Below are 25,773 nucleotides of genomic sequence, written 5' to 3'. Positions count from 1 at the left end.
ATCGCTCTACCAGGACCAACGCTCAGCATTTTTCTTTTGTTTAAACTGGTTTTGGCCATGCTGTTGCACACACACGGATGGATTGAGGTTTTTTGTTGTCTGGCAGTGCTCAGTCAGCTCACGTGATTGTTTCTCTTACTGTGAGCTTGCAGAAATTATCGCCAGTGGCAACAGTGCTGTTTCCAAATGAACCTGTTCCCAGAGTGATTAAAACAAACACGGGTGTATTAGTGGGAGAGACACAATGGAGGTTAGGGACGGACTCATCTTATTAGTACCATTCCTTTGTTTCTGCACTGAATGTCCATTTGTTTTTATACCAAGGACCGTACAATCTATGTCGTCATGCACTGAATATATAAATGGGAAATCATTTGAACTCGTGACTTTGGGACTGTATGCACATTTTTGGGTCGGCGAGTGGAGCTGAACCTGGAGGCCAAGTTAAATATCCGTATAAAATTGGTTTCATAACCAGTTAAAGGTTAACATTAATGTAACTCGTGTGCATTACAAAGGAAGGCTGATAAGAATAATTTTCATATAGTCCCTTAAGCTTTGTTTGTTCTCCCGCGTGGCTCGATTACGCATTTAACGCTTTTCAATGTAGTATTCCCCAAAACGCCAACAGGCGTTAAACAAAATTAACTGTGAAGAAACAATCAGAGTGTCCCCGGCAAAACGCCATAAACCAACCGCCACAAGGCCGAGGAGGAAACGTAATTATCTGTAAACTCTCATATCTCATACTCATGGCCTACTTTATTACCTTTATACAGGAAAGAAAGAAGTCACATGTTAAATGCATTAATAGAAACAAAGGTGGAATGTCCTGGAAACAATTTGATTTGGCTGCAAAATATTTACTCAAATATAGATTTTTAAGACCTCCTGTTATTAAAGCATTTAAAAACAGCCTGTCCTTGTATAATCCCTAGACATATTAATGCTGCTTTTATCAGTGAACTATTTGTCACAGATTGCGCACAACAAGTTAGAAATATTCATAGTTACATAACCAAGCGCAGGCCGTGATTACGTCATTTTCTGGCGTTCTCGCCGGCTTCACGATGGCGACCCTAAACTCACCAAATCAAAGCATCTCTTGCAAAAGACCGGACTTGAAAAGTGACCCATCGTCGCAAGTCTGGAGGATGAGGAAGTGAACCTGTTGACTCTGCGTATCAAAAGGCCTCGATGCTGTCGTGACCACGTCAGGTCTGCTGAGCTCCTCTCCTCCCAACTGGGCCAAAGGTCAGCCATCTTACCCCTGAAGGAAGTCAGTCAGTCAGGACTCTTCCAGTTGAGCGGCCGGAGTGGAGCCCCTCGTTATTTCGGATGCCGTGGCGGGGACGTAGCACATTTTTTTTGGAGCCCACCTTTGGTCCAATTAATCCGTGGAGGTGACGTCCGTGTTGGGGTGAGAGGGTTCAGTCAGCTGCCTAACAAGCTGCCCCCCCCTGTGGTGAGCACAGCGGCCAGACGGACGGGTGGACGGACAGACGAGGACAATGGTAGAGGGGAGGGGACGTCGAGGCTATTTAGGACCCATGATAACGTCACACCGGGATTTATTTGGCTCCGTGCTCCGTTTATTTGGCTCCCCAGTGACCCACTTCAATCCCTGCTGATGACCTGGAGTTTGATTTCCTTTAATGCATGTTAAAAAGCTTCATGTTCTCCAGAAACATCACACTAATAGAGACGATAAACATCTTATAGCCACATGTTGCTCTCTTACTCATTCTTTTTGTTGTTACTTTTTCTTGAAGAGGGCTGTTTATGCTTTGAAACGGTCCAGAACAGCGTGTGCTCTGGTGTCAGGTTGAGCGCCGTTACGCAACACTCTCAGACTCTTCTGTCTCTGGCTCCACTTCAAAAACAGTTTGAGGGTTATGGAGCCGCAGACGGTACAGGCTGTACTTTGAGGTGACGAGACAAAAGTCAACAACATATAGAGCACTGAGGGGTCAAGTATTTGCCGGATGTGTGCAATTCTCTACAATTTCTTTTAACGTTGAGTGATCTTGTGGGTTTTAGTGGATTATAGGAAAAGATATTATATTTCTACAAAGATTATTGTCAAGCTGACAGTATGAAGCCTCTATTATACTCTTAAACGGACATATATACGAACAGTTGCAGACATCTTGGAGACGTAGTTGTGAAAAGTGAAGCCAAAGCTTCATGTCTTAAAGCTGCATTCTCTCTAATGTCCACCAGGGGGCGACTCCTCTGGTTGTATAGAAGTCTATGAGAAAATGACTCTACTTCTCTCTTGATTTATTACCTCAGTAAACATTGTAAACATTAGTTTATGATCTCAATCTCTAGTTTCAAGTCTTCTTCTATACAGCATGATGTTCATTTAGTACATTATGGTCCATTTATGGGCTACCTTGTGAGTGACAGGTCTCGACCAGAGACATGTACGGCGTCTCTACGTCACTTCAGCTCAATGGTTGCAAAAAAACAAGATGGCAACAGCCAAACTCAAGGCTTCAAAGCCTCAGATTCCATAATATATGTTACAGGACTGTACATCTAGTTTGCTAACGTTAGCCGCTACGAGCTAACTGGTCATACCAGACCAAGTGAGGTCGTACCAGCAAAACTCTTGAGTGTACCGAATCGAGCAAAGGTGCATTTAATTGCTTATATATTTAACTTTTTAACTCACGCCTCTTATCTGTTTGGGAATTAAGGGCAAAAAAACCTTCTAGTTCCATCACTAAAGAGCTAAAGTAATACCAGGCCAGTCTGTGCTTCTGCATGCTGTGTTAGCGAGTTGATTTTCCTGCTTTAAGCAGAGCTAATAGTGATGTAGATAATATTCAGTTATAACGAGATTGTCGTCTGTGTATTGACTGGATTGTTAGTTGCTTAAATTAATAATCTGCTCTCTCTCTCTGCATTTTCTCCACAGCTCCCCAACATGTTCGGAGACCTCAGGTCAACCTTCATCGCTCTGATGATCGGATCCTACGCCTCCTCTGCTGTCACTTTCCCCGGCATCAAGGTAACATTTGATTCGATTTTTCATCCATTTTGTCCTCATCAGAGCACGAACAATGACACAGAATGGGGTATTGATTCTCCGGTATGATGGGTTTCTTTTTTGGTAGGTGATCTACGATCTGGGTGCCACCTTCATCATCATCCTGCTGGTTTGGGCCGCCTGCGCCTGCCTCGTCTTCCTCAACTGCTTCGTCAACTGGCCTCTGGAGCCCTTCCCCGGCCCAGAGGACATGGACTACACGTAAGACGGACACACCCACACACACAGAAGCCTCCTGCAGCCTCCAGCTATCACTAGAAAGCAGCCGTTGTAATGCTAGTAGCTGACCCCGGGTTAAACCTGCTGTAGAGGGATTCTTTGTGAGCCCAGACAGCCTGCATTCTCCACAGAGATCCCCGCATTGCACACATACTCAAGATTGCATAGACATGTAAGAGGCTTGAGTGAGCCCTAAAGGCAGGAAATTTACTCTAAACCCAGATGATCAGCTGGCTTTTCTCTCAATCACCTGGATCCTTTGTTTCCTCCTGGTCTTTTTACCCTTTTTCTCTGCTGGTGTTTTTTTTTTCCCCTCCTCCTTTCATTTGATTTACTTGCCAAACGTCCTAGTCCGGAAGGGAAAATGTATGCCTATTAACGAATAGGACAATTGGACAAAACAACTTTAAAAAACTAAAAGTTTTCCTTTTACTTTGTTATGGTCATCTATAGTGGTTATTGTTAAAAAAACACACAATTCAGATGATAAGGAAACAAATAATTGTATTTTTACTATGACAATGTTGTCATGATGTGTTTAAATATACGTTAACGTTAGCTTACCGTAACGTTATGTTCACGTTAGCACAGTTCCGCTGTAACATTAGCTTTAGCTCAACGTTAGCTTCACGTACGTTAACGTTAGCACAGTTCTGCTGTAACATTAGTTTAACGTTAAGCTAGTGTTAGCTTTAGCTCAATGTTAGCTTAACGTACATTTAACGTTTGTGTTGCCGACAAGCGCCGAAGCCTTAATGTCGAGCCCTGTTTCACTTCCTTCCTCTTCTCCTTCTACCGTTTCCTTCAGGGTGAAGGTCAAGTTCAGCTGGCTGGGCTTCGACCACAAGATCACGGGGAAGCAGTTCTACCGACAGGTGACCACGGTGGGGCGCCGCCTCAGCGTGGGTCACTCCATGAAGCAGAACCAGCCGGCCACAGACCTGGCAACGCAGGAGGCCAACAAGCTGTGCCTCTCCACCGTGGACCTGGAGGTTAAGTGCAAGGCCAAGGAGGAGAGTAAGTCTGAGACCAAATACAGCTTCTCTGTGTGCAAGTAATGTTATTAATAATGGTATTTTCTGATAACATATGGTGAAATATACCCAATCTATGGTACCTTAAATGCCCCTTTACCTCCGCCCTACATCCACGCTAAATTAACCTCTGTTACCCCGACACCTCCAGGCCTCCTCGCTCTTTGACACCGGGGTCAGGGACTCCCAGTGGGGGGGTCTGGTCGCTCCCCTCTCGGCCTCTTTGGTAGCAAATGGACCGTGTGATTAGTTCGGACCCCGTTCTTAGAAAAAGTCGCTCAGCAGGTGTTTTGGCGCGCTGGCAGAGAGCCCCAGAGCAGCATTGTTGTGGTTCGTAAGGTCAAGTGTCGTCTGGTTTAAATATGTGTGTGTGTGTGCAGTCAGGACGCACATGGTTGGTTTCATAACAGCTGGACATGTTCCTTCTGTCAGGAGCTTTAAAGAGGCCCTTATTACACACACAAACCTGGTTCCCCTCTCATTCCTCTCTAATTTACGAAGGCAGATTTGGGCAATTTTAGGTAAACAAAAAATGAATTATAAAGCCAGAGGATGGGGGGGGGGGGTAATATTCCGAGAAAAAAATTATTGGATATTCTCTGACATTGCAGCAGATTCTCCCTAACCACACAAACGACTCGTGACGAGACAGCAACGTTTACTTTTAGTTTCACAAATACACAAATACACGTCCCAGCAAACCCTGAGGATGTAGATCACCATAATCTGTGGTTTCAACACAAGCAGTGATATTTATGTGCCTTTACCGTGTTGTTTATCGCAATGGTTGTTTTTTTGTGTTAGCTGCGCTGAAATAAAAGACGCGCCTACGTGTAGTCAAAGATGGAAGTTGTTCGCCTCTACTTTCCTGGAATTTACATAATAATTTGTATTTATGTTCATAAAATCACACCTAAAGAACATTAAATATGTACGAGTTTCAGGACCTTTGCATCACTCGGTTGCATTAAGAGCAACAAAAATCAGATGGCGGCTACACATCTACACATCTACACATCTATACATATATTTCTTGCAAATTTTCCACTTTAATCTCAGAGAATATCCACATTTCTTTCGTGTAAATTACGACTTTAATCTCAGAAATTCTTAGTTGTTTTTTCCTGTAATTTCTCTTTTTTTTTTACCTACAATGGCACTATTACACCGTCATACTGATTTGATGGCAGCAGTGAATGTTGCAGAATATTTCTTATCAGTCATTGGTTCTTTACCTCCGGTCTCCTGAGAGCCGAAAGGCCTCATTTGAATTTGAACATTTGTTATTCTATCATCAGTGACACACAAATGACGTACTTAAAAAGTTGGCATGGCCACAGTGTGCTAGTTTGGTATGTGAACTACAGAGGTCTTTATTTAAAATGAATGGCTTGGATTTCAAAATAAAATACATAATTTTAGCCTCTTAAGCTGCTGGACCAAACGGTTTCTGGTCTTCTTTTCATAACATCTTAGCTTCGACTTCTTCATATCGACTTTTCCTGCCGCCACCAGGAAATATATGATATTTGTGGTTTTAAATTAAATGTTTAAACAACTAGTGGATGGATTTTTTTGGTTTAGTTTAGTTTAAAGAAAATTAAATGTAAAGCCTCCACCTATATAATATTACAATGTCACAATATTAAAGAGAACACAAAATGAATACACATAACATATATTCCCTAAATAAAGATGGATACCCGTTGTTCTGGGTAATAAACCCATCTGCTCCATCTGCACAACGACAATTAAATGGTTTGTTCCGTACTTCTCCGTACGGACGGCTGCGTCCCATTTCTATTTACACCCACGACTTTGATCAATGATCAACTTTTTCCCAGAATCCCGCAGAGAAGTAGACTTACTCTGAGCAGGAAGCTCATCAGTGTAGTTTTCCACCATGTGAGTTTAGGAAGTGGACGACAGAAGATGTCGAGCCAAAATCAAACTTTTTACATGTTACAGACTAAAATATGTTTCTGAAAAACTGGCAAAGCAGTCACAGAATCTGAACGGTATTGACCTAAATTTTAAATCACGATATATTAATTTTTCCTTATATATTAATAGAAAAGCTTCTGAAGGGGTAAAGCACCGGTATGGCAGCTGTTACTGTCCTCTTAACTGTGTTACGAGGACGTACATCCCACAGCTGGCCTTAGAGACGTTGTCAGAACATTTATTAATAATAATAAATACGAAATAATACAAAACCTTTTCACGTTGCTCGATGACTCACTTATGGAGGTTGCTTTCTTTTGCTCTCCTCATATTCCAGAACGTGCTTTCATTTGACCGTGACCGTATAAAAGAAGTTGCATGAATCCTGCAACGATTTATGTCACTGACTTTTAATTAAAGTTTGAAAAGCAACAGCGCCGTAGGCGGCATCGTTAAAATTCATACGGTAGGGCGATCGTACCTTTTTTATATGACAATTCGGGCTTCACGTCGGCTCTGATTGGTTGTTTTTCTTCGGGAAATAATGAGCAAATATGACAAAAATATGTATTTTTGATAAAGTCACCAACTGTAGCTGTTCAACATTCATGTTCCCCTGAAGATGGATCCTAATAGCTTTTGCTCTAGCGCCACTATAAGGTTGACTTTTGTCCTTAACTATTGTACCAGGGGTTGTAATGTAGTTTTTAAAAACACAGTTTTCATGTTGCTGTGTTTCAGGGAAGAATCTCTGTCCTTATGAAACGTGAACGTATCCGTTATCTGCTATTAGAAGAACAACTGATCTGATCGTAACGTCCTCTCCTCCTTCATTTCCCTCCTCAGCTCAGTCCTTCATGAAGAGCATCTTCAGCCCCATCTTCCTGCTGAGCCTCATCACCATGTGCGTCACCCAGCTGCGCCTCATCTTCTACATGGGAGCCATGAACACCATCCTGGAGTCGCTGACGGAGGGAGACCTCAGCAAAGGTGTGTGTGTGGAATCAACTGTACATGAACACACAGGTGGCTGTTCTGAGAATGGCTTCAACATCTAACCACAGTTAGCTGTGTCAAGACTTTTCTCTGTTGGTCTTTCCTAACGTATCCTCTCGCAGCTGCTTGTTTTCGCTCAGCTAAACCTTCTTGTTGCCTCTCTCTCTCTTTCTCTTGCTCTGTCTCTTTTTCCGTCATGCCGGCTTCTTGCAGTGGAGAAGATGCACGTGGGTAAGAGACCTCAAGGCTTTTAACTTTACAAAGATCGAATCACCTACACGCCCACTTCAGAGCCTCCTCGGCCAGCTGTCCTCTTCTGTGTTTTTGCTCGTTTCTTTGCGACTCAACCCTGTAAAAAAACATCAAAATATTGGTTGTAAAATACACAAAAATAACTTGTTTTTTTGTCGCGTGCGTGTTTCTCAGTGAGCGTCTACACGTCCATCTTCGGCATGATGCAGCTGTTGTGTCTGATCACCTCTCCCGTGATCGGCTACGTCATGGACTGGAAGCTCAAAGACTGCGAGGACGACAACGACAAGAACGGCAAGAGGTGAGCGACAAAAACACGCGGAAATAAAACCACGCAGACGGGAAATAATAGGGGGAAAAAACAACAAATTCATGTTTTATTCTGTTCCATCAGAGAGCCGGGTCAGCCCCGTCCGCCCGACAAAGTGATCCAGAAGATCGTCAACGCCACTAGGGCCTTCGTCTTCACCAACCTGCTCCTGGTCGGCTTCGGAGCCAGCTGCCTCGTGGAGAACCTGCCTCTTCAGGTACACCAACGAAAACACGCTGCAGAGAGACAAAGAGGCAGAGAAAATGTACACGATGTTCAAACAGGACAGACTCACATGGCAATGCAGCTCCTGGTGCCACCAAGTCCTGCAGTGACACCTGCTGGGCAACACGGGCATTGCGTGTTATTCAACTCTCAGTGTTTGAAGGGGAATAATAATTAAACTGATATATATCAATATCAAACTTCCCCGGTTGATTACTCACATTAAGACAATTATTTTCTGAATTACTCGTTTTCAGAATTTCCTGTTTTAATATGCAAATGAGGCACTGCTTATTAAATATGTGCACATTTTTATACATTTAGATAAAATCAGGTTCAAAATTCATGTTTCATTTTGTTGACGTTTTAGAGTCAAAGGTTTTATTATGAGGGAATTTTGAATATCTCTTTCTAAAAAAATCCATTTCCTCCATGTTTTTATTAATACATGTAGTATAAATGAGTCTCTGAGTGATGTGTGAACTAACCCCTCTGTGTGAACCTTCAGCACATAGAGAGGAATGAACGTGTAAAGTTTGGTGTATGTAGCAGCTGCTGAAGTGGAGATTTATGGATCATAACAAACTACTTTTAAAGATATATTTTTTACAAACATAAATTTACAAATTTACAAACGTAAATTACAAACATTTACACTACAGGTGAATAGGGTCAAAACGTGTACTAATAGATATCAACATTAAACTTCAACAGTTCATTACTGACATTCAGACAAATATTTTTTCTATTACAAGTTTTTTTAAATGTTATGTTTTATTATGCAAATGAAGACTTTTTGGGAACTTTTGTTGAATTTAGGAGAAAATCTACAAACACAAAATAGACAAAGTAGCAGAATAAACACCTAAACTTGTATTCTGGATGATTTATTTCCAGTATTCTGAAACAAGACGTGTTATGGAAGCAAAATAGACCATCATCTCAAACTAACCAGTGCATGAAAAATATATATTTTTTCCTTTAGTGTCTCGCTTTCATGGAAATTAAACATTTTTTCTCCTCCTCTTCAGATTCTGTCCTTCATCCTGCACACGATCGTCAGAGGCTTCATCCACTCTGCAGTCGGAGGCCTCTATGCTGCTGTGTGAGTGTCGATAACACGATGATAATAACGACTTTATTTATATATGATTCTTTAAGCTCAGTCTGAGCTCCACTTCAGAACAAAGATGGTGGATTTGGGTTAAAATCAGGACTCCATGCAGACCAGCCTCCACACTAAACTGTGATCGTTTCTGTATCTCACTTTGTGAACATATTTTATGTAATAATAATAATAATATAAGACATTTAAGACACCATTATTTGTCATACATCTTCCAGTCTTGCATATACAAAGCATGTGGGGAGAAAACAACAAAAATAACTGTTAAATATCTACAGATTTTCTTGGTAAGAGCTTATTTTTTCTCTTGTCCCAGATTTTCTCCAAATAACTATATAATAACTAATGTATGTGTTTTGCATGTAAACAGACATCTAAATTTAAAATCTAAATCAACCAAAAATAAAATCCAGTACATGTGGCTGTAATTAGATTATTACTAAAACCATATCAAAAAGTCTCTACTTTGGACTATTTACTGTGTGTAGTTTTAATTAGTTTGTCTTCAGTTAGAATTGAACCCTCAGAGTTGATATACTCAAACCTAACAGACCACTTATGAATCCACCGTCTTGAGACTTGTTGTTTGTCCCTCACAGGTACCCGTCCTCTCAGTTCGGCAGCCTGACGGGCATGCAGTCTCTGATCAGCGCTCTGTTCGCTCTGCTGCAGCAGCCGCTCTTCATGGCCATGGTGGGCCCGCTGGAGGGAGACCCTCTCTGGGTGAGACGACTCGGGACGCACCGACGTGAATACACGTCTGGATGCGAGCTGTGATTTTGTTTGTGTGCCGCGGTGCCGGTCTGACCCTCCCGTGTTTGTCACATTCTTTCAGGTGAACGTGGGCCTGTTGGTGCTGAGCATGCTGGGATTCTGCCTCCCGCTCTACCTGCTGTGCCACAGCCGACACCTGCAGCGCCTCCGGAACGAGCAAGACGAGGACCCAAAGATCTACGTCAAGATCAACGGCGACACCAAGCCCGAGGCCTTCGTCTAGACCGGAGAGAGGAAGATGAAAAGAAAAAAAAGAGGACAGAGAGGAGAGGGAGAGGGGGGAGAAATCCTCCCCGAACTTTCACTTTCACTCACACCATTTTACTGCCGATCTTTATTTGTTGGATATGACTACACGCCACTGTGACGACCGGTCCCACCTTCTCTCTCTGATGCTACACACTGTGACACACTCCGGCGCCGAGAGCTCCCACTCCCTGCGAATGCATCGCTGAACTGAGGAGGAGAGAAAATGGGAGAAAGAAGCAATGGCGGACCTTTTATTTTATTTTATACACACATATATATATATATATATATATATATCTCCACAGATGACTCCTCTACACATCTTCTCTTCACTTCATTTTTATTTCTCTGTGACGATGAACCAGCCAATGAAAAAGAGGAGACCGCATCTTTTAAAAAAACGCCACCTCACATGAACCGACTGTGGTGAACAGACGCTCCGTGTCTTCGTTTTGAGGACTTAAATGTCCTTTTGGGAGACAAATAAACACACTCGGCTGGTTGCTACTTCCTCTCGAAGCTCGAAGGGCATTACCTGAATACAATGCACAGACAGCAGTATTGGTAGCAGCTCAGATTGAAAACACACACAAACACGTTAGTCCGATAAACACTGCAGCAGCAGCTCTGCATGTGTGTGTGAGTGTGTTTTACACTGCATGATGCCAGAGACGCTTCTGGTTCCTGTATTACTGCTGAAGACACACACACACTCGTTTTGTTTTGCTCATGAATTCCCTTTTTGTGTCTTTTTCTTCTTTTGTTTTTCTCAGATGTATTTACTTGCAATATGATCGCAGATGCGTTGTTGAATCTTTTGCTCCCTGTACGTGATCTGAAGAGTAGACGGACGGGACGGAGACAAACCGAGAGACACACACACACACACACACACACACACACATGAATTTCTTTGGGAAGTCTCGATCTCGTCGCAGCAATAAGTGCTTCTGTGAGGTGCTGGGCAACACAATCACACACTTCAATTCATGAGCTGTATTTCTAAAAATCAAAAACAAAAAGGTGCTATTTTAATCAAAATCCCATTTTTTGCTGCAACAAATTGCCATCAAACATTGCTCTCTTTCAGTGACACAGTGGACTCCAAAGAATCAAGTCAGGTTACCGGGTTGTTTATTTTTTTTTCTGCACCGCGACACAAAAGTGCAAACTCAGCGACCTCCTGCTGATGTTGAAGGGAGATATTTGCACGAAGGTAGCGGGCTGAGGAAGAACCAGAGGAGATAATAATGTGTGACTCAGCCTGCTGCCTTCAGAGAAGCTCCTTCTTATCTTCAGAGTAACTCACAGAGGCACTTCCAAAGACAGCCATGACCCTCAGAGTGCCTCTCTATGTGAACAGAAGTATCCCCCTTCCTCCCTTCTTTCCCTCCCCCATCCATCCATCCATCCACTCATCCATCACTTCCATCATCATCAAGCGTCAAGAGCTGAGAGACGAGACGCCCCCCCGAAATAATACGAACGGCACACGATGCACTTTAGACCTCCAGAAGATAAGTAAAGGACCTCAGTCACGTATATATCTGCTAGTGGTGCACGATGAAGAAAAGAATGTAAACTGTAGATTTTTAAATTCAGAGCATGGGAGAGATTATGCTGTTATTTTTTTATACTCACAGATTTTAAACCCAGATTCATGCTTCACATGTTTATTATGTCGCCTTTTAACGTGCACGGACAAAGCGTGGGGCGGCGTGTCGTCTCTCAAGCTCTCGTGGACGCACCGATACCGATATATTACTCATTCATTACACTGAGTACGGAGAAAGAAACTTTTATTTTTGTACATTTCTCCGCAAAAGAAAATGAATTCGGGCACGATGCCAGCACGGCATTTGTTAAAAGATGAAAAGACACTTTTTTTTGTGGTCATAGATCTTCACCAAACTCCATGACCAAAACGTCCAATTTACAATAAACCCCTCTCAGATGACGTGCAGGAATTCTTTCTTTATCCAAACATTAATTATTTTGTTTCATTACATTGTTGTGTCTCTTAAAAGTGTAAAACTTGTGTAACAAGAACTGATCTTAAGTGCATTCGTCACTTAATCGGGGTCCGTCATTTTAACCCAGACGTCCTTTTATGGATTTTTGTCAAACTTTATTAGTACGATACACAAAGACGCACGGAGACACTTGATTGTTTTTATTATTACTCCTTGAATAAAATGGCGGGAAATCGCACTTTTACGTTGTTTCTTAACACCAGTTTTTGTACTTTAGAAATTACAACAGTGTGCGTAGAAATGTACAAAAGTTAATTTAAATTGCAAAAACATTTAATTACATGTGTGCAGTTTTTTCACTTCACAGAGGTTTTCGCTGTTTGTGTAAAACGTGAATAATTTAGCTCCACAGAGTGAATCTCAACTAAAAACCGATGTTAAAAGACTATAAAGAAGAACTGTAACGCAGTACTTTACTCCAGCGCTATGAATTGTGGGTAATGATGGACTCCTTCAGCCGTCCTGAACTCGCACAGTTCAAAATCTTCATTCCCTCGAGAACTGATGAGCACTTTTTCTTCACTGCCGTACCTTAAACGCCTCACCTCTGACCCCGGCCTCCTACCGTAGGACGACACTCCGCAGTAGTTTGGTTTATCGATGGATGTATTGATCGATCTCGTATTCTCTGAAGAGGATCTATTGTGTGCGCTGATAGGAAAAGGGTGATTTCTTTCCTTTCTCTTTGCATGTACCTTTTTGTATTTTCTTTTTTATCTACCTACCATGCTCCAGTTTAGTTTCGCTTTATTTCCTTCTGATGTTTACGAGAATGTGTATTTTCATGATCTTATATTGTATATTTTGTGTTTTCTTCTTGTGTCTTGTACCACAGTATAGCCATTATCATGGACATGTTGAAAGGAAAAAAAAAAAAGATCAATATATGAAGCAAAATAAACACAATCATTTGTATTTGTGTGGTTTTTATTTGTATTTAAATGGCAGAAGTGGTTGAGATCTTGTAGATGTGAGACAGAGCAGCAGGGGTCAGACTCTCACTGTGATAATACAGATACTCTGTGGTGTGTGTGTGTGTGTGTGTGTGTGTGTGTGTGTGTGTATTCAAAGGGAATAGGAGGGTCTGCTTGATAATTAAGTAATACACGAGACGACTTTGTACGCAAACTTGTTGGGCAACAGAGTCCCACAGAGGAGCCTCCTCATGGGGCGTCAGCTGAGCCACAAAACTGGTTGAACCCGAACCACAACCAGGACGGTTTCTGCCTGTACCGGTTCTGACATTAGCTTGATTGTCGAGAATAAAGATGCGGGGCAAAGTTTACAACAATATCTGTCTACTCAGCAAAATACAAAGGCACGAGATTCTTTTCTGCCACAACAAAAACATTTAAATGTTGAAGCTAATTCTGCTAAAAGTGCCACCTATTATTATTATTATTATTACTATGTATTTTATAATGAATTATCTTAATATTATTGATATTTACATTAGCTGCATAAGTAACACTAAAAGCAGCAGTACTAGTAGTAGAATAGGTACAAAAGCAAACATGGCTTTAGTAATATAAACAGTAGTCTAAACCAGCTGCACTTGAACGTCACATCGGGTGTTACCTGAAACTCAAGGTGGGGGGTTGACCCCTCCTCTTTTTCCTTGAGGCCGCGCCCCCTTTTCGCATCTTCCAGGAAGAAACTCCGGACTCAAAAAAGCGTCGAGCCGTGAATGAACGTCTTCTTTCGGCTTCAAAGAGCCCCTCTCTCGTACGCTGCTATCTGGACGGAGACACTGCCAACATGCTCATCAGGGAGTTGTGAGTATTTTAACTTTATGAAGCCGGGTTTGTTACTTTAATTCTTTATTAAATCAATACAGAACGTGTCTCAGCACTTTGTTTGAACTCCGGGTGTAGATCTCGCAGAACTCCATTTTAAAATCGATCAATTTAACGTTAATCGTCTGTTAGTAAAAGTACATGTTATCTTTATAAATGTTTATAGTACGGTTGGATACTGCAGGGAATGAGGGTAAATTCGGCATAGATATGTTGAGCTAAGTATCTGAACTTTTCGGTGTAACTGAACTTTTCAGTTGTTTTTTACCCCGCTCGCTGTCGCTGCTGGGCGGGGTTAAAACTCGCTGACATCGCGCTGTAGTCTGGTGGCGAGAGGGAATCGATGGCTGTGGAGTTTAAACTTTCAGTTTGAATTCCCATAGACTTCATTTAATCTTTAAGGTATTGATGCCGAAGTGGAGAACTCTTCTCGGGCGTTCAGGAAATATGTAAATGCAGGTTTCATGGAGCTCCTGCTTGACGTCTTAATGAAGGACATCTTATATTTGGAATGTTTGAACAGGGTTTGTTTGTTTTTTTGCCTTGGCAAATATTAAATCAATCGTATTGATGTAGCCAAATATAAAACAAATGCGGTAAGAGGGTTTTTAACTCCTGAGCAAGGCAATATTGTGTCATTATGCACATCTGGAACAACATCAGGCTGTCACCTGACTGAGGTGCAAAGTGCATTAACTGGTTAACCATGTTCAATTATCACGCTTCAGAGTACAGGAAATTCTGCTTGTAAAATAAGATAAATGTTGCACATCATGGCCACTGTGTCTGTGTAGGAGTGCACTGAACTAGTATCTTGTTCAACCCCACCAGCCTGGAGGAGGCTCCTCTTTCACTCTGATCTGTTCTAATGAAATATTCAGGCCCTGCTAGACGGGCAACAGGTGGCAATTAATCGGCTTTTGTATATAAAGGAAAAACTACAAGAACACACAAATAAAACACACACACACGTGCAGGTTTTCCACCGTAGCGTCTGAAGGTGTATTTGTTCACCCTCTATGGCCGACTTGATTGCAGATTCATAATTTCCTCTTCCTCTGTGATAACGGGACACGAGCAGAGAACTATCTCGCTGCCTCCCAGGACTTTATCATCAGACCAGATGCACTCATGTCTCATTTACCTAGCAGTCAGATTTGTTTAAGCCACACCCTCTAAATGAAGGATCTGATTGGTTGATTGGTTAAAATCCTTTTAGATTTTACTTGTGACGTTTGGTTTACTCGTTATGAGGAGTTTAGCAGCTGTATAACGTCTCCTGTGGCCCTGAGGTTGAGCTCTATGAAGGCATTCAGGTGGCAGGGAGGGTCCAATGACAGACACTCTTGTGTTGCATTATGGGAAGTGTAGGATCCAGTGTTTCTGGTGCTTGACCCTTGAGCTAGTTCAAAGATGGAATTTTGTTTTTAAATGCTTTGGAAACTGGAGGTCTATTTTATTTGGGTATTTATGTTGGAGGCAAAATCAAACAGGATGTTGTTTCTTTATAATGCATTTAATACTTTACTTCTCATATATATATATATATATATATATATATATATATATATATATATATATATATATATATATATATATATATATATATATATATATATATATATATATATATATATATATATATATAGTATAAAGGTAATAAAGTATGCTATTATTAATTAGAATATATCAAAATGAAAGAAAAATAACTATGGCGATGTTCCTAAAGCGATATATAAGGAGATCGATACGTCTCTCAAATGTCTGTACGGAGAATTTGTAGCATTAGCTGGAGCTAGCCGCAGGTTAGCTTAGCTTAGAAGCATGCTAGCATGGCTCTGTCCAAAGGTAACACGATTATTCAGATTATATTCATTATTTTTATTTTTACTGGATATCTTGTGTTAATTGGTGAGTTTTAGAGGTTCTGGAAGGTTCTTTATCTTTGGACAGCCAAGCTAGCTGTTTCTTCCTTTTTTACACTCTTATTGCTAAGCTAAACTAACTGACTGCTGGCTCGGGGCAACAAGGGTTGTATTGATCTTTTAATCCAAATCTCTGCAATGAAAGGCATTTCCCAAAATGTCCAACTGTTTGTTTCGTAAGTTAAACCTAAAGACAAAAGTTTGATGTGTTGAGATCCTCGTCCACTTCCAGGTCAATGGTACAATTCTCATTGTTTGTTTTATTGCTGATTTGGATATCTGTGCCCTAATATCTTGTTTTTTTGTCTCTTTGTCTCTTGTAGCCGAATTGTCCTGCCCATTTCAGTGGAGGAGGTAAGGACTCGTTTAATTCTATGTCATGTTTATTGTTCCAGATTTAGGTAACATTAGGTAGCTAATATCCGTTTGTGTGGTTTCCTTTTCAACACAACTATATCTTTGTTTTAAAACAACGTTTCCCCGTCCAGACGAGCATTTTAGAAAGAATCAAAAGTCCATATTACCATACTTAAAAACACATATCACATAACCAGGACTGTTAACTCCACTTGACACGGGAATTGTTGCAAAGCGCTCAAATAACAGCTTGCGTCCTAAACATGTAGGCAGTATTAGCATTTTAAAAACGCAGAATTAAACTACGCAACAGTTGCTAGCATTAACATCACGGTCAACAATCTATTTTGTTATGGATGTGGAAGTTAACCACTGGTAGTCGAGGCCGATGTCATTTGTTTTAGGGTTTCTAAAATGCCAGAGTAGTGTTAACGCGACACGTCTTCTTCAATACAGCATGATGTTCATTTAGTCCATTTAGAGTCAAACAGACCATAAAGCAGGGTATGCTTTAGTATATAATATGGTCACTTCCATTCACTGGTTGCAAAAAAAACAAGATGACAGTGTTGACTTTGTGTCCAACAAGTGACGTTTTTGCAGTCATTTGATTAAATGAAGTACCAGTTTTTATATATTCCAACTTAGTGAAGTTTTACTTTGCTGTAACGCTGTTTAGAATTCTCCAGTTAGCATCAGATCTGACTCCCCGTAGAGACGATTAAAGGCATAACTCAGCCGAGGGGATTGCAGACATTCTGCACTAAGTGGCTGCACCGCTCGGTGTCACTAGGTGCCCGGACACGTGTTGTTGTTGTAGTCGGCCACTCTTTAGGCTTCCTTCAGATGCCCTTGCAAACACTTGGCTACCAGACTATTGAGTGCTATAATGTTATCAAGAAGAGTTCAGCCTCTTTCTCCTTTCATTAGATCTGAGTTTAATGAAACAACCATCTGAACCCCTTCTTTTCTTACTACCTAAATGCTATTTGCTCACTCTACGTTTTAATCCACGTAACACTGAACTCTTTGTTTTTTTTTTTGCTTAACACAAAGCAGAAGCCGGTATTTCTCTAAGCTTTGTAATCACCTGTGCGACCGGCTTTTCTTCTGATCCCCTTCGGTGTGAAAGCCTGAGCTGGATTCCTGAGTTAGTTGTGTCCAACGAGCTGGAACAAGAATCTGAGTGAAAATAGCGGTGGGCCGTGGAATTAATCTGCATGTGCTGTCAGACGTGTAACTACTACATAACCTTGTATTTTTTTACACTTCATACACGGTGTTAATCGTGCTCTGGTAATTTAATAAAGTTAGGGGACTCACAAAAGTAAGATTTTAAAAAGCAGAGGCCAGAAGCCAAAAACACTGCTTCTCCCACTTCCCATAATGCCACTCAGTGATCCTCACATCTCACATTGTTCTCCTTTAGAAAGCCATAAACGTTCGTTCCCACGCCTTGTTTTTGTGAGTGAATCTCATGACGTAAACCAGCAGGTTAAACCTTCATTTTACTCTGATGGCACTTTGCCTCAACACGTTTTTTTTGTCCAGCGTTCGATGACCACCTCCCGTTCGGGTTCAGCCTGTTTTGTTGTTTTGCAGCCGATCGTTGCGTTGCCGTCACCCGGAGCTGCTCGTGACGTGCTGCGTTAACGTTTCCTCGACTAACAGCCGTCTTCGGCGACGAGAAGACGTACTGGTTCTTCACGACGAGTCACATTCCTGAGTCCCTGCTCACAACGCTGAGCATCCACAGCTCCCCCCAAAAATACTGCTCTAACTACAGCAGATGCGTCATCCGCTCATCCAACGCACTGGTATCAGATCAATACTCTGTATGTTCAGATATCGGGAGGGAAAGATAATGGTATTGAAACTTCTCCCCGAGTGCCAAGCGTGAAGGAGAACTACGGTGGCCCGATGCAAACCCTATCCAGAGGCTGCTTTAGGGCAGAAGAGGGTTAGTTTAGCGTCGAGAATTTCGGCTGGAGGTACAGTGGAAGTTGCAGTTTGTGTAGAAATAAATGCTGCAGCTCCTTCGAGATCAATGGAGGTTTCCTGTGTTTTTGTTTTCTGACCCTGGAGTCCCCCCCCCCCCCCCGGCTCCGTATGTAGATATAAACAGCTCAGTCTATGGCGACGAAACCCCGGCGATTCTTCTTTTTAGCTGATTGGAGACTAAAGAAAACATACTTATTAATATCATATTCCATTTCTGCCAATAGATCCCCTAAGATGGCACACTGCTTCTTTCCACCTTTTCCACTGGTTTTACATCCATCCAAGTGTTGGCAAAATCAGGAAGTGATCCTCAGTTAGTTCAAATTCATGTCGTGGCAAACATTCACTGTTTCAGCGTTGCAATGACACATCCTTTGGGCAACTTCTCTGTGTGTGTGTGTGTGTGTGTGTGTGTGTGTGTGTGTGTGTGTGTGTGTGTGTGTGTGTGTGTGTGTGTGTGTGTGTGTGTGTGTGTGTGTGTGTGTGTGTGTGTGTGTGTGTGTGTGTGTGTGTGTGTGTGTGTTAAGTGGGAGTGTGTGCTCGCCTGGCCAGTTTGACGGCACCAGTGAGTCACTCTTTCCAGTGTCACAGCACTTTTACACGAGTCAGGAAGGGTTTAAACTTTGAGGGTTGGAGGAAGAGGAAGAGGAAGAGAGGTTAAGAAAAGGCTGAGTTTGCTGCTTTTCTGATGCTGAAGTCTGTCTGGGAAACCAAAGGATTTCCAGTGAATGGCTAACTGAGGTCATGACCGATTCTCAACAGAGGTCTTTGAACTTCTGTTGTCTCTCTTGGGTTATTATTATATATATATATATATATATATATATATAGTATAGTATTTCTTTTTATTTGTGTGGAACAACACATCTGTACCTTTTTCAGAAGATTTAGCTCCCAATAGCCAATTCTTAGCTAAAGTAGAAGCTATTTTAAAAATAAAAAGTAACTGTCCTGTTTATCGTAGTTTATCAAGTACATATGATTCTCTCAAGAAGAGTTAATTCACTGACATAAAATGACTTTAGAACATTTTTTGAAATGAAAAAGAATAAACAAGAAAAGAATCTTCTGATATTCATTTAGCTTCTAATTACTCCACGATTTTCACCAGCTAGTTGTTCGCTGTTGTCTGTCTTTTGGTACAAAAATATTGATTTAATGCAGCTTTAATGTCCTAATTTCAGTCGTTTCACTTGTATTTTTCTTTCCGTGAAAAGTTTAAAGGGTCTACAAAAATCTCAGAATTTATCAGCTTTTTCTTGAAAACATTAATGAAGTTGCAGTTTTTGGGCTCTGAATGGGACAATATTCAGAACTGGAAAATCGATTGAATACATTACATTTAACTCTGTTAACCGTGCTCATCCTCTTCTGTCCCCCCCCCCCCCCCCCCCCCAGTACCAAGTGGGTCAGCTGTACGCGGTAGCAGAGGCCAGTAAGGGTGAGACGGGTGGAGGAGAAGGTGTGGAGGTGCTGCGCAACGAGCCCTACGAGAAGGATGGAGAGAAGGGACAGTACACCCTCAAGCTCTACCACCTGACGAGGTAAGCGTGGGTCATACTCCATCAGAGCTTTTCAGACACAACTCTCACAAATGTTGAAGAAACTATATTAGATATTAGGGCACAGATATCCAAATCAGCAATAAAACAAACAATGAGAATTGTACCGTTGACCTGGAAGTGGACGAGGATCTCCGCACATCAAACGTTTGTCTTTAGGTTTAACTTACAAAACAAACAGTTGGACATTTTGAGAAATGCCCTTTATTGCTGAGAGTTGGATTAAAAGATAAATACAACCCTTGTTGCCCCGAGCCAGCAGCCAGTTAGCTTAGCTTAGCAATAACAGTGGAAAAAAGGGAGGAAACGGCTAGCTTGTCTGTGCAAAGATAATAAAATCAACCTACCAGAAGCTCTGAAACTCACCAATTAACACAGGATGTCCAGCTTTTCAGATATTCCAGATATCCCCTAAGATGGCACACTGCTTCTTTCCACCTTTTCCACTGGTTTTACATCCATCCAAGTGTTGGCAAAATCAGGAAGTGATCCTCAGTTAGTTCAAATTCATGTCGTGGCAAACATTCACTGTTTCAGCGTTGCAATGACACATCCTTTGGGCAACTTTTGTGTGTGTGTGTGTGTGTGTGTGTGTGTGTGTGTGTGTGTGTGTGTGTGTGTGTGTGTGTGTGTGTGTGTGTGTGTGTGTGTGTGTGTGTGTGTGTGTGTGTGTGTGTGTGTGTGTGTGTGTGTTCAATCTGTGTTTTTTGTTTGTGCATAATCAATTCACGTTTGTGTCTCTGCAGTAAAGTGCCACAGATCCTCGCTACGATAGCTCCGAAAGGTTCTCTTTTGGTTAAAGAGGAGGCCTGGAATGCATATCCGTACTGTAAAACCGGTGAGTCCCACCTCGTACACACATGTGACACGTTGCATATGTGTTTCACACCAGAGCAGAAACCCAGTGTTTTTAATGAAGCCAGACACGAGGCCAACGAGAGAGACATATTCTATTAGACTCTAAATGGACCATCATTTACTAAATGAACATCATGCTGTATTGAAGAAGACTTGAAACTAGAGATTGAGACCATAAACTCATGTTTACAATGTTTACTGAGGTAATAAATCAAGAGAGAAGTAGAGTCATTTTCTCATAGACTTCTATGCAACCAGAGGAGTCGCCCCCTGGTGGACACTAGAGAGAATGCAGCTTTAACACACAAAGCATTCGCTTCACTCCTCAGAACCAGAGGTTGCCGCTTTGTTTCAAGTCAAACAGACCATAAAGCAGGGTATGCTTTAGGGCGGGGCTACCTTGTGATTGACAGGTCTCTACCAGAGCTGTCTAAGGCGTCTCTACATCGCTCCGCCTCAGTCCAAATATGGTCACTTCTTTTCACTGGTTGCAAAAAGTCAAGATGGCGACGGCCAAAATGCTGAACTCAAGGCTTCAAAACTGCAGTCCACAAACCAAAGGGTGATGTTGGGATTTCACCATGTGGTCTGAACAAAGACAGTTGGGCCTGTTCACTCTGAATGTGGAATTGTACTTTGATTGTTGACATTTTGAGTGAACACCCATTTTGAGACTCAAGTTAGAGTTTGGTTATTACTCCCTGATCTCAGGATTCTTCTCCCACAATATGCAGCTACAGTGTGTGTTGGGGAATTTCACAAATGAAAAGCTTGATATTTGGAATCTGTGTATTATCTAAAACCTTGTCTCTCTTCTCTTTTCATCACCGTCCACCGTTTCCTGTAATGCAGTCATTACAGTAAGTATATTGTTTTCGTATCTGAGTGTGTGCATGATGACATAATTACGCTAATATTTATGTATATTCTCCACAAACTGTACTGCAATCACGATGTGATTGTTGACCGACCCTGTCTTGCGTCTTACAGAATGAATACTTGAATGAAAAGTTCACTCTGACGATCGAGACCTGGCACAAGCCTGATATGGGGGATCAGGACAATGTAAGTCATGTGACTAGTGGTGCTCATTCTTTACCCTCCATACAGGTTAATAATCCATTACAGGTGTATTTACGTGTATAACTGGAAAACATACCGATTTTGTATTTTTAAGGGATGGTTATTAAAATGACTGTTTTACTGCTGTGGATATAGAACCAGAAGTAGCATCATTAAGCGGCAAAACTTAGATGAGCGGTTAGTTGTCTAGTGCTGAGGTTCCCAACCTGGGGTCCGGGGCCCCTCAGGGCTGCTCTGAGGTGGTCATTATTACATTTAAACATTAAAACACTCTTTAATTTATACAAAAGTTTGTATATTAAACTACTTATAAAAGATATATTTTTTCCGTCGTAATTATTTTTATTTTTTAACATAAAGTCTGATATTTGCTCCCTGCCTTTTACAAGAAACTGAACCAAAGTGATGGTTTGATTTTGCCCCTCTGCAGGTACACGGACTGGATAAAAGCCAATTGGAAAAAAGGACAATAGTTGACATTGATATTGCTGACGGAAGTTGCATCAATGCAAAGGTAAGGGAAAGAACTCTGAGGTTTGTCATTTTTTAAAACCGTTTTACCAAAGTCTACCAAACATTCAGTCTACTAGACGTTGGTTACGTATTGTAACTCTAGATTCTGTGAGTTTAGCTGTAGCCATCTAAGAGCTGCCGCTGTTGGGTTCATTGCCATTGGAGCGACCACAGTTTCCCCACCAGCAGCTGCACCGTGGTCGATAACCATGTTGCGCTTGCGCTTTCTGGTGCATCGTGAAATACACTTCACTCAAACTCGACAGGAAAGAAATAAAACTCCCCAAAACCACCTTACTTAGTCTTTCTACTTGTCCAACAATTTGGTCGAAATAAACCCTTACTTCATCGAGTTAGAGTCGTTTGTTTTTTAATTTAATTTTAGACCAAATTGACTGAAATATTCAAAGTAATCTGATGAAGATGGACATTTGACAAAGGATATCAATTAAAACATAGCTGACAAAATATTTCGACCAAAAGTAATGACTTGAAGTTGACTAAAATATAATGATTTCTTTGTTGACTAAAACCGGATTAAAACGTTTTAAATTGTCGTTGACTAAAACCGGATTAAAACGTTTTAAATTGTCGTTGACTAAAACCGGATTAAAACGTTTTAAATTGTCGTAGACTAAAACTGGATTAAAATGTTTTAAATTGTCGTCGACTAAAACCGGATTAAAACGTTTTAAATTGTCGTCGATTAAAACCGGATTAAAACGTTTTAAATTGTCGTCGACTAAAACTCGATTAAAATGTTTTAAATTGTCGTCAACTAAAACTCGATTAAAATGTTTTAAATTGTCGTCGACTATAACCGGATTAACATTTTTTGAGTTGGCGTCGACTAAAACTGGATTAAAATCATGAAGGATGAAAATAACAAAAATGTGACTGAAGCTAATAAGCATTTTCATCTAAAGACGAAATCTAAAATAGCTAAGATAATTACCACAGAGGGTGGAGCCTGTACTTACTGGTTGTATTCATTCTTTAGGAATATAACGCGGAGGAAGATCCAGTCATCTTCAAATCACAGAAGACCGGTAGAGGGCCTCTGGGACCTAACTGGAAGGTACTGCACCTCTTGTTGCTTTTCACTGTGGCTCACTTTATTCAAGGAAAATAAAATGTTACGGTCTGGAGACTTCGTGTTTTTATGTTTTCTTTGCATCTGTGTGTTTGCAGAAAGAACTCGCCGACAACCCCGACTGTCCACACATGTGTGCCTATAAGTTAGTCACTGTTGAATTCAAGTGGTTTTTGCTTCAGGGCAAAGTGGAAAGCATGATTCAAAAGGTACGGTTGGCTATATCTTAAGATGCATTTCCTACTGGTGGCCAATATATACATTTCTGCACCGACGAAAGTACATTTTTTTTTTTTAACTTTGAGTCGAGATGCCACACAATATTTCTCTGTGTCCTCACGCTGTCTTTCTCAAAACACACCGTCTGTCCAGGTGGAGAATCGTGTGTTCACCAAGTTCCACAGACAGTTGTTCTGCTGGATCGACAAATGGATCGGACTGTCGATGGACGACATACGACGCATGGAGGCGGAGACGAAGGAGGAGCTGGATAAGGTGACTTGAGCTGTGATTACTCGAGGGAAAACATGTTTTGTTTTGCATTACTTCTCCACTGCTAGTGCTGTCACTCATAAAGTTTTCTTTTTAAAGTACGTACTGTTACACTCGGTATGCATTCAATCGGAACATAGTACTTCATAAAGACTGTATATAAGAAGTGGATGTAACAAAACATTTTGTTATAAGAAAACGTACTTTGCCGTAATCTTTATGATATTTCTCCCTGTCATAGATGAGGGCGAATGATGAACTTAAAGGCTTGGATGCGAATGATGATTGCAACTGACTGGCTCCGCCCGGTGAGTAGTAACTCCTCGTCTTTTGGTGAGATTTGTAAATTTACGTTCAATCGTTTTTTTAACTTGTTCTGTTTTTCGTCTTCAGATCAACTTCCGATACGAGAGGCGTTGACTTCATTCGTCTCTTTGGACACTGGACCTAGAAACAGCCTGATAGGCATAATCAAGAATACCACACTTACATCCGAATGAAAACAATTGCTCTTAATAAGAGCTCATTTTGTAAAGCAATTGTGTGTATCTATCTACAACATTTGAATACAACTAAAGCAACTTTTTGTTTTAGTTTAGTTTTTTATTGGACAAGTTTGCAAGTCGGATGATCCGTTTTGAGGATGAAGCGTTCTTGCTTATGCCTATTAGGTCCTCTTACATTCTAAACTATCAGGTGTGGGCCGTCACTGAGGGAACACTTCTAATTACTGGTTTTAATTGCAGTTATTTGGGTTTTGTTCTTTTTCTTGATTTTTGTATTTTTCCAGTTCTCAAGTGATTTATTGTTTGTTTTTATTTATTCTCCTTTCCACAAAAGCTAGTTTCTAGGATCAGTGCTCTTGAACAAAAGAAATCTGTTAATGTCCTTATCTCTGTTTTTTCAAACTTGAAATTAATGACACGGTGGCTAGAGGCAATAAAAATACAGCTTATGATTTATGTAGAAACTACTACATATGAGGTATTTACTTCAGACGCATGTAATCTTATTTAACATAATAAAAATCTGGTCTAACTACACCTGATGTTGTTTTAGCCTCATACGGAGATGTCAGCTTTTGGTGGAGGTTTCGAGTGTTGGTGATGATATGTACTGTAAAAGAACTCTGTGCAGATTTGAAAATGGTTGACACATGACGCAGTTCTGTTTTTAAATTTTGGCCTTTCGTCTTTTTAAATCGTGTCCTGTGTTGAATGGTACAACCCGGATTTTAATATTATGAGTTATGTGAGTGTGCAGTATATTTAAGACGATGCATTTGTTCCTTGCTCTTTAGGATCTTTGAACATTGTACTTCTGCTGGGGAAAAAAAAAGGTTTACATTAGTGAGCAAACACCCCATTTAACTGTGGGAACGATCACATTTATTGTTTGCTGCAGTCACAAACTACCACTTGAATCAGAAGACATGACCAGCGTCTGAGAAATACTTCAGAAAATGTGGTGTCTTCCTTTTATGCTGTTTAATTGACAAAATGTGATGTACAAATAATTCATGTTAAAATCAGCAGCACATAGAGAACATATGTAGGTAGTATAATACACAAACACAGATGTAATAATAAGTGAATGGGATTTTTCCTTTGGATTGTTAGCGATCGCCTTTTTAAATAAACGTACAATCCCAAAAAGCATTTCTACTGACGTGTTTTATATTTCAGAACAAAACTTTGAGTAAATCTTAAACCTCATTTCAGCCGTTTAATCAAAAATCCAACGACTTTGAGTCGAGGGAACCGGAAGTACAAAAATAAAACTTTCATTTCGTTTTTTAGGCAAGGGATACACACTATTATAATATATTCAACATTAAATATTCATTGGTTTTAGGTGTCATTTTTGCACCAAT

General features: G+C 40.9%; 2 protein-coding genes across 2 annotated transcripts in view; both read left to right on the top strand.

The window, feature by feature from the left end:
* Positions 1-13,135, top strand: part of LOC306700974 (large neutral amino acids transporter small subunit 4-like) — a 28,609-nt gene extending 15,474 nt beyond the window's left edge. The window contains exons 6-14 of the mRNA XM_079166154.1: positions 2,927-3,019; positions 3,126-3,259; positions 4,086-4,294; positions 7,102-7,245; positions 7,678-7,804; positions 7,898-8,030; positions 9,070-9,143; positions 9,764-9,887; positions 10,000-13,135. Of these exons, the coding sequence (XP_079022280.1) occupies positions 2,927-3,019; positions 3,126-3,259; positions 4,086-4,294; positions 7,102-7,245; positions 7,678-7,804; positions 7,898-8,030; positions 9,070-9,143; positions 9,764-9,887; positions 10,000-10,161 (1,200 nt within the window). The 3' untranslated portion in view covers positions 10,162-13,135. The remainder of the gene's footprint in view (positions 1-2,926; positions 3,020-3,125; positions 3,260-4,085; positions 4,295-7,101; positions 7,246-7,677; positions 7,805-7,897; positions 8,031-9,069; positions 9,144-9,763; positions 9,888-9,999) is intronic.
* A 748-nt stretch (positions 13,136-13,883) lies between these two features.
* On the top strand, positions 13,884-24,943 carry LOC306701591 (phosphatidylinositol transfer protein beta isoform-like). Its single transcript, XM_079166947.1, has 11 exons — positions 13,884-13,995; positions 16,265-16,295; positions 19,698-19,843; positions 20,608-20,767; positions 21,704-21,784; positions 22,233-22,316; positions 23,316-23,393; positions 23,507-23,617; positions 23,781-23,903; positions 24,142-24,208; positions 24,294-24,943. Exons 1-10 carry the CDS (start codon positions 13,979-13,981, stop codon positions 24,193-24,195), a joined length of 885 nt encoding a protein of 294 aa, XP_079023073.1. The 5' UTR covers positions 13,884-13,978; the 3' UTR covers positions 24,196-24,208; positions 24,294-24,943.
* The last annotated feature ends 830 nt before the right edge of the window (positions 24,944-25,773 follow it).

The sequence above is a fragment of the Pholis gunnellus genome, assembly GCF_910591455.1.
Source record: "Pholis gunnellus genome assembly, chromosome: 9".
In the NCBI taxonomy this organism is placed as follows: Eukaryota; Metazoa; Chordata; class Actinopteri; order Perciformes; family Pholidae; genus Pholis; species Pholis gunnellus.
This window is presented reverse-complemented; position numbering and strand designations above follow the sequence as displayed.